Consider the following 14,884-nt stretch of genomic DNA (forward strand, 5'->3'; position numbering starts at 1 on the left):
GTATTTGTATATATACGTTTTATGTAATATACTTGTACATTTTATCATTTCCAATGTTTGAGAATTACTTTATTACGTACATCCCATAGAGACTAGAGTTTTGGTCCCAGTGGAAGTTTGTCGGGAATTATGTCCTAAAACTCGTACATTGTAAATATAATCCATTGACTGTTATTAATAAAATGTTGTTGTTATAATAAATGTTATTGATTATATTATTAGCTTTGTCTTAATAACATAAATCCAATAAACTAACATCTTAAGTTGTTTGATGGGTCTTGAACAATATGTAAAGACATACAAGAATTAATGTTTGAGATCAACTTAAAGGGTCTATAGTAGAGGGATAAGGTTGGATACCTTATCTTAGTAACACTATGGATGCGACTCACTTTGTATTTGATACAAACACAATGATTCAATGAGTTCGTGTAGGTGACATATGAATGTATCTTATGCAATGTGTTTGCATAAGATCAGACCACGAAATAGTAACCACTAGATGTAACTTCGTTAACTAGTTAGATTTTTATTTCATTAGGATGACTTAGGTAACTTAGTCTTAATTCTGAGTTTATTATGAAATTTTGTTTGTGAGGGATTGTCCCTTGATTTGTACGAGTGAGAGTGGATAAATTGTCGACTCAATATGCTTATCATTTTGAAAACAAGATCGATCATTTTGAAAACAAGATCGAGTGGAGAGCTGAGAATATAATTACAAATGATGAAATTCACTCATTTCCTACTTTAGGATAAGTAGATAAGTGTTCTCTTAAATCGTGTCTTCGAGACTTGAACCAAGGGTCATACCTTCTCAATGGCACGAGAGGGGTTTTTGTTTATTGGTTGGACCATAACAGGTTGTTCATTGGAGGAGCATTGATATTTAAAGACTAGATATAACTCATGGGTAAAACGGTAATTTGATCCAACTGATGTTACGAACACTTGTGAAAGACTAGTCTATATCCATGGACACATAAATATATCTACAGTGAGAAGAGTTCAGTGGTGAGTCTTTAGTGGAGTGTACACACAATTAACGAATATTGATTAATGTGGTTAATGAGTTTAGTCAATTAATCTCATATCGTTGTACCTTTTGATATGCATGTTCAGTAGGTCCATTTCCTAGTCCGTAAAGATTAATGAGATTTATTTATATTGGTTATAATTTGAAATGTTCAAATTTATTTTGGCAACTAGTATAATGTATGGTGATACAGTTTATATATTTTAATCACTTTATTATAAAAATTTATTTTTGGATATGATTCAAAATTAATTTATGAGAGATAAAATATTTGAATCAATTCAAATATTAATTTAATGTGAATTGAATTCATATTAAAATTATTAGTTAGGAGAGAACTATATATTTAATTTAAGTTGAATATAAGATATTTAATTTAACTATTAATTAATTGAAGAACAATTAATTAATAGTTTAATTTTATTTTATTTAATTAAATTTGATTTGAAACTACAAGATATTGGAAAGATATTTATTAAATATAATTTAAATAAAATATTAATTAAATTGATAATTAATTATTGATTAATTAATTAATTAATTAGTAGATTTAAATTTTCTATTAATTTAAATTTTTTTCAAATTAATTGAATCTAATGGTTGTCTCCTTCTCTCTTATGGAAAGGAAGATATAGAAGAAAAACAGTTTTTCTTAATTAAAAAGAAAAAGTCAATATTTTTGCTCTCTGCAAACAAAGTTTCTCTCTACAACCTTTCTCATCCCAATTCCAATTGATTCTCACAAACCAATCTCATCCTAGAAGATAGGAAGGTCTCTGACGAGTGGTGTCCCCAAACTTAGTAGATTCAAAGACGTCAAACTACGTAAGTTTTTCTTTCTTTAAACTATACTTTATTAAAACATGCTTAATAAGAAAATTAGTTCCTTAATTATTTTTGCTAATGTACCGATATTTTGGGATTCTCAAATTAATTTGAGAAATGGTTCTGTAAAATCTTTCATTACCTATGACTTTTATCCCTTCACGTACTTACGTAAGGATGTTTGTACAACTATTGTTGAGTTATGTAATTTTTCTCGTGATCTGTGTGCGAAGACAATCCGTATCAGTGACATGAATCGCCTAGAAGCCAATATAGTGATCGTACTTTGCAAATTTGAAAGAATTTTTCCAACTACAGTTTTTGAGGTAATGATACATCTTGCAGTTCCTTTACCGACTGAAACAAAGATTGCTGGTCCAATAAACTATAGTTGGATGTATCCCATAAAGAGAAGCTTGCAAACATTAAAACAATATGTACAGAACAAAGATCGTTCTGAGGGTTCCATAGCAGAAGCATTCATTATGAATGAATGTTTGACCTTCTGCTCGATGTATCTAACAGAAATAGAGACAAGATTCAATAGGAATCCACGAAATGACGACTCAATGAACAAACAACTTGGTTGTGGGTACTTTGATGTATTTAAACAGAATGTGCGACTAATGGGGGGGGGGGGGGGGGGATGGGGTGAGTTGTGAGGACGCTATCTGAAGAAGAGAAACAAATGTGCCACTAGTATGTTCTGAACAGCTGTTCTCAAACAGAATCATATCACAGGTACATTTTGTATAATAATTTACTTGTCAGTTCATATTGTATATAAATAAGTCAAATTTCTTTTTAATGTTTGATATGATTGTTAAGCCAAGAACATTTGAGTTTGATAAATACCAGAGGAGATGATGGATTAGATTTATTTAGGAGGCACCAATTAGAATTTCTTGATTTGTTTAGAGCACATGTAAATGTTGTTTTTAGCTTCAAAGTATATTGTTTTACTATTGAGCTATTAGTAGTTATTCTAACCTACACAACATTATGTAGATGTATTCCTTACGTGAAAGAGGTGAAGCATCTGATGATCTTTACTTCATAGCATTGGGACCTATTAATCAAGTTTGCACTTATAATGGTTGCTTTGTAAATGGATTACGTTTTCATCCAATAGAGCATGTAAATCGTCAAACTACTTAGAATAATGGAATTATGGCATACGAAGAAACCAAAGTTGACGAAACGAATTATTATGGTGTATTGCAAGAGGTCTTGGACTTAGAATACCCTAAGTGTAGACATGCATGTCTTTTCAAATGTAATTGGTTTGACACGAATGTTAAGAAAAAACTAATTTTGTTGTGATTTAGGGTTTAAAATAATTAATGCTTTTCGTTTTTGGTATACGGATGACTCATACATATTAGCTACTGAAGGCATGCAAGTTTTCTACATTGATGACCCAAAACTCCATAATAATTGGAAAATTGTGAAAATTGTCCAAAAAAAATAGTTTTACTTTTAGGATCTTAATCATAGACTAAAAAGTGAGGAAACAACTTTAAAGGATGTGAGAGGGTACGTTCGAAACATAGAATTGAACAAGTTTGTAGAAAAACATGAAAAGATTAAGATAGAGATTAACAAGGAGGAAGGAAAACCAGTGATTGCCATTGCCCCTAAAATTGCATTAGGCATTGGTAGTCAAATCGAAACACCATTCCATTGAAATCAACAAGTTTTAAATGGAAGACGATACCTATAAGCATAAGAGAGCTCGTGATTGATTGGTTAGAGGGACGTTTATGTTTCTTTTATGCATTTTTATACTGTTTTAAATGTAAAAGTGGTTCATTTATACATATATTATTAAATATGCAGACACCTGTTTGAATTTGACCCTACTAACATAGTTGTAGAAAATACTTAGAAGAAAAGATCCATAATGCTTTTAGAGAATTTAGAGCAGGCTTGCACAAAGATAACTGTGAATTTGATCACGATCCTATTGAAACTCGTGCAAATCCTCCAGATAGGAGAACACATGAGGATTGAAACATTATGTTTGATAGATAGGAAAGAGATGCATGTAAGGTATGTTTTCCTTAGTTCAACAAGTTGTTTTACATGAATATAGTGTATTTGTTCTTATTACTACTTCAATTAGAAAAAACAAGAGACAAACAAAAGAAATCACTTTGCTTTCAAGTTCAACCATGTCACTAGGGCAAAGTCATTCCTTCAAGTTTGACATGAAATGGTATGATGCATTGGAATTATATTTTGTACTATTATATGACATTTTTTGTTTGTAATCATAATTACCTTCTTTTTATAGAAAAAGAAAAAAGGTTTTGATGTTGATGAGATAGAAGTATTCCATCAAACACATTTTTGTGAAAAAGAAGGATGGTCAATGATAAGGCAAAAGATGCATACGTAAATTTGTTTTATCATGACTAAGTAAATTCATATGCTATTCAATATATTTAATCTAACTATCTTTCATTCAGTTGAAAATGCAACGTATCATTGTAGAGTCAACTGAAGATGGTATTAAGACGATCTCTAGAGCAAAGGCATGCAAAATTGTATTAGAGAGTTGCTCAATGCAAACTTTCAACAAAAAAAGTAGTGAACCATTAGATAGTAATATGTCATCTACACGTGAGAAAGAGAAGAATGAGATGACATGCCTTAAAGAAGAAAATGAAAAGTTAACCAATGAACTTGCAAAATGGGAACAAAGGTGGGTTCACATAGAAAAAAAAAAAGTTGGACCTAGGAGAGGAAGAGGAAGATGATGCACCTTCAAACACTTACGTACATGTTATTCTAAACTAGAATTTTTAAAAATATATTGTTAAAGCATGTTTCAATGTTGTGTGTAGCTATCATACAGTTACGGTAGCCAATCATGCATACATTTCACATTTATTTTTGTACTTGAGTTGAAATGCTTTGTGGTTATCTTGCAGTTACAATAGCCAATCATGCATATTGTGACATTTCAAATTTAGGTTTTTTTTTATGGTTTGTAGAAGTACCACTTAGACACTTAGACACTTAACGTTTTGATTGAAAACTCTTGACATTTTTTAGTATTTGGATGCTAGAAACATACGTGACATTTTAAATTATACGACATTTTTTTTTAAAGTTTTTGGATGGTTTGTAGAAATATCACTTAGACACTTTTTAGATTTATTGTACTAGAATTATGGTTAATTATTAATATTAATAATTTGTCTTACAATTCTTTAAATTTAAAATTATATCCCAAAACTCTTTCCTCCTTCCAATTTTATCCTATTTATGAGAATTCCCGGATAGAATTCAATTGTGAAGCATAGCTCATATAATAATTTCAGGTTAAAAGAACTTAAAATATATTCTCAAAATTGTGTTTGGTTGAAGTTTTGAGGATGATTAATTGAAATATTGAAGTTAAAAAAATGTATTGGTAAAATATTGTAATTTAATAACTTATTAGAGATTTGATGCACTAGAGAGGGAAAGAACGAGTGCTCCACTCACTACTCATATAAGAGAGAAAAGGGGGAAACACACTCATCCTATAAGAGATAAAATAATATACACTTTTCATGTCTTCATTCGGTTCAGAAAGTTCCTTTGTATTTTCTTTTTCATTTATTTCATTTTGTTTGTTATTTTAAGCTGCTTGTTATTTTTTTTCACTTTTATCTTTTACTAAAAAAAATTATTTTATTTTATGACAAATATTTTCTTAGCATTTTAAATTTAAATATAAAGAAAATAATTCTTAAATACACAATATTTAAATTAAAACAAAAAACAAAAAAAACCATGAGTAAAAATAATTCACATTGCATATTGATTTAAACAATTATAATTTACCTTTAACTAATTTTTAATTATAAACAATTACTAAAAATACAATTGTAAATTTTCCTAGAAATAATATGAATATATTATATAGTCTTTAGTTCTATGCACCTTGGCTATCCACACAAAACTCTCAATTAAAAAATTAGCCTCGCGAAACAAATACCAATATATTTAGCAATACTCTGTTCCACGTAGTATGAAGTCCAAGACATTTTGCTCCTAGACTTAGATAATATACATTAGTTGAAGATTAACCACCTTCAGATTTAGTTGTGATTTTTAATTATTTTTATTATTCTTTTTCTTTAATTTGTTAAAGAACATATTTGATTTCAAAATGGTAAAAATAAATTAGTCTTTAGGTCAAATGTTCAACACGCAACCATCTAGAAAACAAATTGATCTCTTTTAAAAAAACTTAAACATAGAATCCATTTTATTTCAAATTTAAAAACACATTCTACCAAAAGCATTTTTTTTTGTTAAGATTGCATTGACACGTGATCATAACTTATTTATATTTACAAACACATCCTACAATTTATAACATATAAGTGTGTCTAAACATAGGGAAAGCAAATGGTTGTTATGATAAATGTAAAAAGAAAAAAAAAACACTTTTAAATATAGTAAAATAAACTAAAATATTCACAAACTGTCGCAAAATTTTGGATTATACGATAGAAACGGATAACTTTCTATTACTAATAGAAGCATATTAGTGTCTATCAGTGTCTATTATGATAAAATCTAAAATTTTAATGTTGTAAAATCGTATTTAAAATAGTTCAAAATTATTCTAGATATATTTATTTTCAACACAAACGAAGTGATTTATTTTAGTCATTTCAAAATCACTCTAAAACATGTCCCGAAAAGTATATTCAAAAATAATTTTGAACATATAAATAATTTTAATAATTTCAAGACCAAGCATATTTTTTCAACTTTTTTCCAAGTTCTTTTTAACATACGTATGATTTGTCACTTAGGAGGGAAAAAAAACGACCTTTAAATTACTTGAGGATACTAATGAACTATTATTCTAAACATGAAATTCCTGGAGTGACAAGAGAAAGAGTGCGGCAACAGCAAGTAATGTATCGGTCAAAGCAGACAATTGAGCTGATCTGCATTTTGATTGGGCAGAGCTGCTTTGCACATCACCTGCTGCTGCTGCTGCTGCTGCTGCTGCTGCTGAGGATGTTCTTGTTGCATCAATTGCCTCAGGTAACTCACAGGCCCCATATCTCATGTTTTCCTGGATGATCGACCACAGTTCATCAAAACCAAACATTTTGACAGCTTCTAATGCTAGAAAAATGATTATGCAGACCATTTTTTAGTTTCAATGCCATTGTTTTAGTTGTTTTCTTAATCTTCTTCTACATTCAATCTATATTTCCTTCCAAACTCAAAGACAATGTACAGAGATATCTTTGAGTGTTGAAATTTCTTGATTTGTTATCTGGTGCTTTGAACAACCATGTATGAGGATCTCAAAAACTAATAGAGAAGTGTGATATATGTATGTATAAAAACCCCTTAAACATAGAGGTGTCTCTCTATTGGTGAACTTAGCTAAGATACTATTTAAAACTAATATACTATTATTGAACCACATAAATCTTTGTGTCAATTGTCTATCTATCTTTTTACGTTTTTTTATTTCTTTATTTGTTGATTCCAAACATTGAGGTTGCAAGAAGTTTCCTTTTGATTGTAGTATAGGAGTAATCACTAACCTTGCAACTTGAAATGTTTGGACATCCACAAACAGAGTGACCGTTGGTTACATCGACGGCTTTGGCAGCTCCTCCCCCGTCACTTCTCTGGAATATTTTCATACCAAATTAAACTATGTTTTAGTATATACATCAATCATCAATTTCAGAGGAATTTGAAGGGACTGATTTATGAGTTATTACCTTATAGAAGTCAACAGCAATGAAGTTGGGCCATCTATTTCCTGCCGCATTATGGCAGGTGTTCACCATGTTGAGTAATGGAGCTGAGTTGTCCTTGCAAGCTTCAGGGAAATTTGCAGCATCTCTGAAGAAATTTACAATCACAAGCGACCTTGAAGTCGTGTTCATTGGCAGTGATTCTCCTCGGTTCGGGCATGAACCTGCTTTCATTCCTCCATCCCCATCTGTAGAACGGTTGAACCAATAAGAAAAGCTATTGGATTTTCCAAGTTTTATTCAGTCTACTCATTATGAAATGAACTTACATTGGTTTTCTACAATGTATCTCCAAACGTATGCAATTCCTTCGGAGGCTTCTTTTGCTGCTTTTGAAGTAAAAACGAGCAAACGTTGGTTTTTCTGGATCATGTCACTAACTGTGGGCCAATTACCACCATTCTTGGGCATTCTCCATACTGGAAACCAGAATTTTCTCAGACCAGCAGCACCAAACACATTAGTTAGGCCTTTGGGTGATGTGACATAGTCTTCGATGATGATGGTGACAATTTCGAAAGGGTTTGCTTCAAGAAATGCTTGGAACTCTTTGAGAACATTAATGGCAGGTTGCTGGTCATTTAAAGTTTTTGCATGAACTTGTTCAAAATAACATAAACAAGAAAATGAAGGCATATCACAGCCAAATTTCAGAACACCAAATAACAGTCTGCAATATGCATACTTACAAAAGCTGTGTAGTTGTAGCATTGGCCTCCGTAAGAGTGACATAACCATATATCGTTTTCAAAGTCATACATATCAAGCATAAACCCTCTGACACCATTCTGCAAAATGAAAATTTCATCACAAAGACAGGTTCATTAATAATCAATATGTAGTGAAAAAAACATTAATCAGAACTGTAACAAATATGTCTGTTCATGTAAATATTGTTCAAAAGGTAGACACATACTAGTTACTTTGATCAGATCAGAGCCATCGAATCTAATCCACACAACTTTCATCAAGACACTTCATTTGAAGAGAAAGTTATTAGACTATACTAAACAGTTAATATGATTATGAATGGTTCTTGTTGGTGATATATAATTAAATTTTCCTTCAACCACCGGCTTAAATTTTTTGGATGAATTGGTGGTTTAATAGTTCTAAAAGTAACACTCCCATAAAAGTATGACATTTCTTTTTCAGGGTCTTAAAATTGATCGTGTGTTCCTCCCCGTTAAAGAGGTCATCGAGATATTCGAAAAGTAAGACCCTGTCTAACAATACTTCTACTAATAATAAAAGTAAAAATAAGCAAGGAAGAAGAAAGGTTTACAAGAATGAGAACTATGAACAGAAAAGGTTAAGAAACCAATCCTAAAATGTTAACTTCTTTTAACTGGCTTTTGCTTAAAGATTTATGGTTCTTTTGGGTTCGCTTATTCTTGATGGCAACATGAACCTCAACTGCCTTTTGCAAGAGTCAACAAAGTATCATTATTTCAACAATGTAGCTTAAGTAGTTGTCAAGCGACCGTATCTTTCCTCCCAATTAAAATAGAGAACTAGGACCAAAAAAATCACCAGCGCATGAGAGAGAGAATCTCTTACATAATAGGACCAAAATATTCACAAGCACATGTGAAAGAGAGAGAGAGAGAGAGAGGCCATATGCTTATTTGAAAATGGGTAAGACAAAGAAAAGAGTGGAATATTCAAGTGACTGAGTCACGCTTGCACCAAAAATGATAAAACAATAAAGGAATAAACCAGAAAACACACGCCTAAGCATTATTTATAATATGAGTAGTGGAAATAAATCTTCCTAAACTTTTTAGGTCAAGATATCGGCAGGGTTGGCCTGTCAAGCAAAGATTTTCATGTTTCTTCCATTTAAAATAAAGCAACCTAAAAACGGGCTCCCGTTAGAAATAGAACTGGGGCATGATCATGAATTTTCAATCAAAATTTTCTTGTCTTTTATGCGGATAATTATTAATTCTAACTATTAAAAGGAGGCATGGAGGAAAACATTTAAATTGTAAAGTTTGTATGTGTGAATATATAAGAGACAAAAAAGAGGGGGAATTGTCCTTCTCCTTCACTTTGGATCCATCACAGCTCCTAGTCTGATTTTAGCTGGGTTAAATAAATGTTCGAGATTCAGTTCAATTATTAAGGCAAATTTCTCTAGTTCAAATAATACATAGGAACAATTCAGTTCAACCTCATGAGTTGAGGTCTTTAGACAGGAATGTGCTGGTTTAAGTCATTTGGGTCATTTTCTAAATTCTTTTGTAAACAGTTCTTCAATAATATTCTAACTATTTTACCCATTTCTACATGTCGAATTAAAAACAGTAGTCAGCAGTTTAAATATCATATACATCGTTTTAAGTACATAAATTAATTATTTAATTGGAGTGTTAAAAAGCTCAAAATAAGGCCCAAAGAGTTCTGAAAGAAAATTTATTTTATAATTACAGGTTTTTAGGTGATATTACACACAATTCAACTAACCTTTAGAACAGCTTGTTGATCCTACAATATTTAAATATAAAAATACCTCGTAAAATACTAAAATTTAGTGACGTCAATCATTAAACTCATGGCTGGGAAGGAATTTGGGTGTCAGAGTTGGAATTTTATAGATTAAGAAAGAAAAAGACAAAGTATATTGTCTTTTGTTTAAGAAAATAATTTTTTTAAAAAAATTAGCTGGATCAGTGAATCCTGACCAATTCTGGAAAAGATATTAACTCAAAACCCCATTAACTATGATATTCCGATTAAGAATAATAACAGTAATGATAAAAAAAGAACAAAAATGCTGTTCCATTCAAATAGTGGAATTGGAATAGTCCAAAGTTAGCAAAGTATAGGGTTAAAGAGCCCATCCAATGCCAATCACCTATTTCAATATGTTTACCATTTTTAGCATACATCTAATCGTAATTCCATCAGGGGAAAAAAATGTCCAAATGGGAGCAAATTAGGGTTCAAGTAGTGAAAAACAAAAGGAGTTTTGGTCTTTCCAGTAACAGACGATGAGCAATACTAGATGTGAGATTCGCTATCAAGGGCAGGTGAATCGAACATCCAAAAACTAGTGCAATTTTCAACTAAAGCAACGATAAGACTCACCGCTATACCGCCCAATAAACGTTACACAATTCTTAAATTTCCTTTTCCAAATTCTACTTTACTCTTCTCTCGAATATTCCATAACCGAAACAGAAGAAAAAAACAACAATAACGAAACAGAAAAGGAAAGGCAGTAATGAAATAACGTACATTAAGCTGGCTAGTAATGGAGTCCTGTTGATTCGTGGGAGCAAGAATCAAAGACCCAGTAGCCGATTTCGCCCCTAATTTCGCGAAAGAATTGTGGGTTGTCAACCATGTGTAATGATTAAACGGAAGATCCTTAACCTGCTCCAAAAAAAAAAAAAAAAACCCAATACCACCAAAATGAAAAAGAACCCACAAACCCAGAAAAAACAGAAATAAACAGAGCGATGTTACGTTATAACCTTTGAAATCGGACTGATCGGTTGGATTCGAGTACAGCGAGGGCGGACATTGCCATCGGCGAAGCAGGTTTCGCAATGCAAACCGGCGCCGCAGTTTCCGTTAACAATACAAGTTCGACCTTCCTGAAGAAGAAACAGAGAGACCCATTAAATAGAGAAGGAAAAACGAAGTGAGTAATAGAATGAAGGGGAAAAAGAACCTTAAGAGCTGAAGAAGAATGGAAGAGAAAGTGAAAGAGAAGGAGTGCCAGGAAGAAATGAAGATTGGCCATAGAAAGCAGAGATTACAGGCGGGAAATTTTCCGGGAATGTAGATAGGAAAATGGGTGGGGGACTGGAGAAATGGAGAGAGTGAGGGGAATCTGGAAAGCCTTTGAAGAAACGAAAGGCAGAGTTCATAACTGTAAGGCGCGCAGAGTCGTACGGATATTTACTACACTCAACTCTCACTTATTTCTTTCTTTTAATAAAAATATATTTGAAAATAAAAGTTTTAGTTTTTATCTTTTAGAATAATCTATTTCACCCAATTTTTTTAGAGAATAGTTTTCATATATATTAAGAAACAAGTTGAAACCTTCTACTAATTAAGAAACAATTTTAAAAGAATAATAATAACTTTCATAATTTAGTTTGAATTTTGAAAATATGGATAATAAAAGGTAAATAGTGTTTATATTTAATTTTCAAAAATTTATAAATATGTATGTGGTCTTTAAAAACATGTCAAGGAAGGTTCTATTCTTACAAATTGAATATTTAGGCAGGTTGCATAAAGATTGTTTTTTATTATTTTTTGAATATGAATAATAATAAGGAAATGTATTTATTGATTGAATCACATTTATTGATTTATAGAATTTGAAATGCCTTTTTTGGCCAAGAAAAATACTTCCTTATTGAGTGTGTTGCTAGCTATTATTACTTCTTTAATAAATGTGGGGAGAAAAAAATAAGACCCATCCTTAAATTTTTGACAAATAATTAAAAAAAAAATAGTATTTTTTTTCTTGTTATATTTGTATGTGTTTCACATCCCCACTTGTAATTTGTGTACCTCTATTCTCATCTAACATAAAAATTATAGAGTACATAGAAAGTATGATAGTAGAGTAGTGTAGTGTATGCTCAACCAACATAAAATAAAAATAAAAATAATTAATTTTGGTACATGGTGCATGTTTTAAAAGATAAATATTGATGTTGAAGTGGTGGGGTTTAGGGTGTACGCAAAAAATTAAATAAATAAAAAGAGCTTCCTTCAAAGAAAATACTAATCCTTATCCCTAATCAAACCCCACTTTGTATTATAATATTATGGATTTATGGACTCCTATCTATCATTCCTGTTCATCATTCAATCAAAATCAACTTCCTTCCTTTTCTCTCTATCTCTCTCTCTCTCACGCACTTATATATGTTTCTTGGAAGCAAAAGGTTTTCCATAAACACTCTATCACATCTTTTAATTAACAATTCACGTTATATTAAGTTTGCGTCATTACAAACTACCATTACTGCAATTTGAGATTTCAATGACACAATGAAATAAAAAATAAATGGGTTTAGGAGGAAAAATGTGTCATTCTTATTAAACAGGCATGTTTTTTTTAAAGAAGATAGAAACTCCTTCACGAAAAAACACCAACCCTTTTCCTCAGTAAGCCTCTTCACCTTCTCCATGATTTCGATTACCACCTCCTTCAACCCTGATGCAAGCACCAGTCGTCGCCTTTGTCACCCCTCTCCCCTTCTGTCTGACATTTTCTTCTCTTCTTCGTCAACTGCATCTCACGAATCCCAAATTTAGTGTTGTCGTCCAGCTTCAGTCGCCACCAAACAGGTTTGGGGTTTTTGGCTTGATTGGGCTCCTGTTCCAATTGTTTGAGCATTGTGCAACGATTTCGGCAACTTCTAAAGTAACTCAATTCAACTAATAATTTCAAGCTATGTGCTTTGTTTCATGTTTCATCCTTCTTGTGTTTGATTTGGCATTGTGAAGCTGTAATGGTTATGTTTGTGAGTTTCCTTGTAAGATTCATTCATATTAGAGTTATAGTTATAAATCCTAAACCCTAAAAGTGGTACTCCATATTTGTGTGGAAGAAAGTAATGTACAATACTATGAACTGTATTGAAGGAATAAGAACATGCATGATGTTTTAGTTTAGGGTTCAACATGTGCATCCATAATATTATTGTGTTGCCCATTTGTATTGAACTATGACGTGTAAATGAAAGAACTTTGTTCATTTGATTATGATATATTAAGTTAAAAAACGCATGAATCTATTGGTTCACAATAATTGATTATTGTAAAAGGTAGTTATGTCTTGTTAGATTTTATTGTAGTTTGGTGAATTGAGTTTGAGGTGGTGTTTTGTTTATCTCCAAAGGTAAGTTCAGTCATCCATCTCTCAAGTCGTTCTTTCTCTCTCTTGTTTTTCTCATTGATTTTGTTTGTTTAATTTTTGATATCTATCCTTATTCCTCACTGTTGAATTTATTACATTACACAGAAGCTTGCTCCATCAATACAACCTTTATTAGTATGCTCAAAACTTGTTTGAGGAAATGTCGCATCTCAACAAAGTCTTAGCTTAAAATGAGTCTCAAAACTACAATTTTTCTTACATTACTACTTTAGATTCAATTTTTTACTGGTAAATTTTCAACTCATTTGCTATTAAAATGTGTTTATCCATGTGTTGTTGGTGGTTAATTTACATGTTTATGGCCGTTTTATGAGTTTCATGAGATTTTGTGTAAATTGAAAGAGTAAGGATTTCAACATCACTAAATTTCAATATAATTTGAGGATGTCAAAATATATGCTAAGCTATAAAAAAAAATGGTAGTCCAATGAGGGTCTCTAATGTCATTCTCCATCTTTGTCCAATTTTTGAACTTGACTTACTTTAATTGTAAAACGACAAGCAAACAAGAGGGTATCTTCTAACTACTTATGTGGATGATTTCTTTAATATTATAAAGTAAACTTATTGTTTTTTATGTGTTTGGTTGTACTTATAATATATTTATTTTTGAAATTATTGCTAATGATTAGGTTTAGAAATTGGTATAGATTAAGAATTGTGTTTGAAGGTTGTCATCCAGTTTGAGGTTGCACGAAGAACGAGGAAAAAGGAGAGAAGAAAAAAGCTTCACTTCTCCATGCGCCTGCCTCGAGGAGGCAATTGAAGAGGCAAAGAAGAGAAATGGGCGATAACTAAAGTAGGGGTCGAATGCCAGCGTCGAGAGTTCTACCAAGTCCCTCCCACCACAACACAAAGAGTTGCATCTTGGTGGCGAAGAGAGGTTGGTACATTGCTACACGATGAGACAAGTAAATCTGACATAAAGATGAAAAAGAGGTACCAAGCTATAGGATCATGTTTTAAGTCGTGTTATAAGAGAAAAGTTTAAATTATGTAGAACATTGTAAAAGTGTTAAGTTAATAAAAAAAACATTTCATACTCATTCCACTGTATTATGCGTTTCTATCATGTAATTAAATACAAGGCAAAAAGAGAATGCACTATCAAGAACACGTTAGTAAAGGTTAAGTTGTTGCATCATGTGTCCTTCAAAGAAGATAGTAACGTTTAAGATGAGAGAAAAGGAGTTAAGTTATTCCGCTTACTAGGTGTTTAGCGCGTGACCCGCTAGGAGTTGCTTGTTTTCTTTCATGCAATAGATTCTCTCAAGTGTTACATTCGTAGATTAGCATGGACGCCTCTAATTTTTA

General features: G+C 31.6%; 1 protein-coding gene and 1 long non-coding RNA gene across 2 annotated transcripts; one reads left to right on the top strand and one right to left on the bottom strand.

The window, feature by feature from the left end:
• Positions 1-6,543: 6,543 nt before the first annotated feature.
• On the bottom strand, positions 6,544-11,548 carry LOC101203073 (PI-PLC X domain-containing protein At5g67130). The gene is made up of 8 exons (XM_004140757.3): positions 11,336-11,548; positions 11,136-11,258; positions 10,897-11,034; positions 8,343-8,441; positions 7,923-8,226; positions 7,618-7,841; positions 7,435-7,521; positions 6,544-6,950 (listed from the first exon to the last, which is right to left on the bottom strand). Exons 1-8 carry the CDS (start codon positions 11,405-11,407, stop codon positions 6,735-6,737), a joined length of 1,263 nt encoding a protein of 420 aa, XP_004140805.3. The 5' UTR covers positions 11,408-11,548; the 3' UTR covers positions 6,544-6,734.
• A 1,118-nt stretch (positions 11,549-12,666) lies between these two features.
• LOC116402643 lies at positions 12,667-14,616 on the top strand. Its single transcript, XR_004215109.1, has 2 exons — positions 12,667-13,054; positions 14,241-14,616. It is a non-coding gene; the product is annotated as an uncharacterized LOC116402643 (long non-coding RNA).
• Positions 14,617-14,884: the final 268 nt, after the last annotated feature.

The sequence above is a fragment of the Cucumis sativus genome, chromosome 3 (genome assembly GCF_000004075.3).
Source record: "Cucumis sativus cultivar 9930 chromosome 3, Cucumber_9930_V3, whole genome shotgun sequence".
Taxonomy (NCBI): Eukaryota; Viridiplantae; Streptophyta; class Magnoliopsida; order Cucurbitales; family Cucurbitaceae; genus Cucumis; species Cucumis sativus.

Excerpts from the sequence above, each read along its gene's own strand:
- LOC101203073 (XM_004140757.3), bottom strand. The coding sequence starts at position 11,407 with ATGGCCAATCTTCATTTCTTCCTGGCACTCCTTCTCTTTCACTTTCTC. Across the intron at positions 11,035-11,135 it reads CGATCAGTCCGATTTCAAAG|GTTAAGGATCTTCCGTTTAA; the intron begins GTTATAACGTAA and ends TTTTTGGAGCAG. Across the intron at positions 8,442-10,896 it reads CCATTACTAGCCAGCTTAAT|AATGGTGTCAGAGGGTTTAT; the intron begins GTACGTTATTTC and ends TTCATTTTGCAG.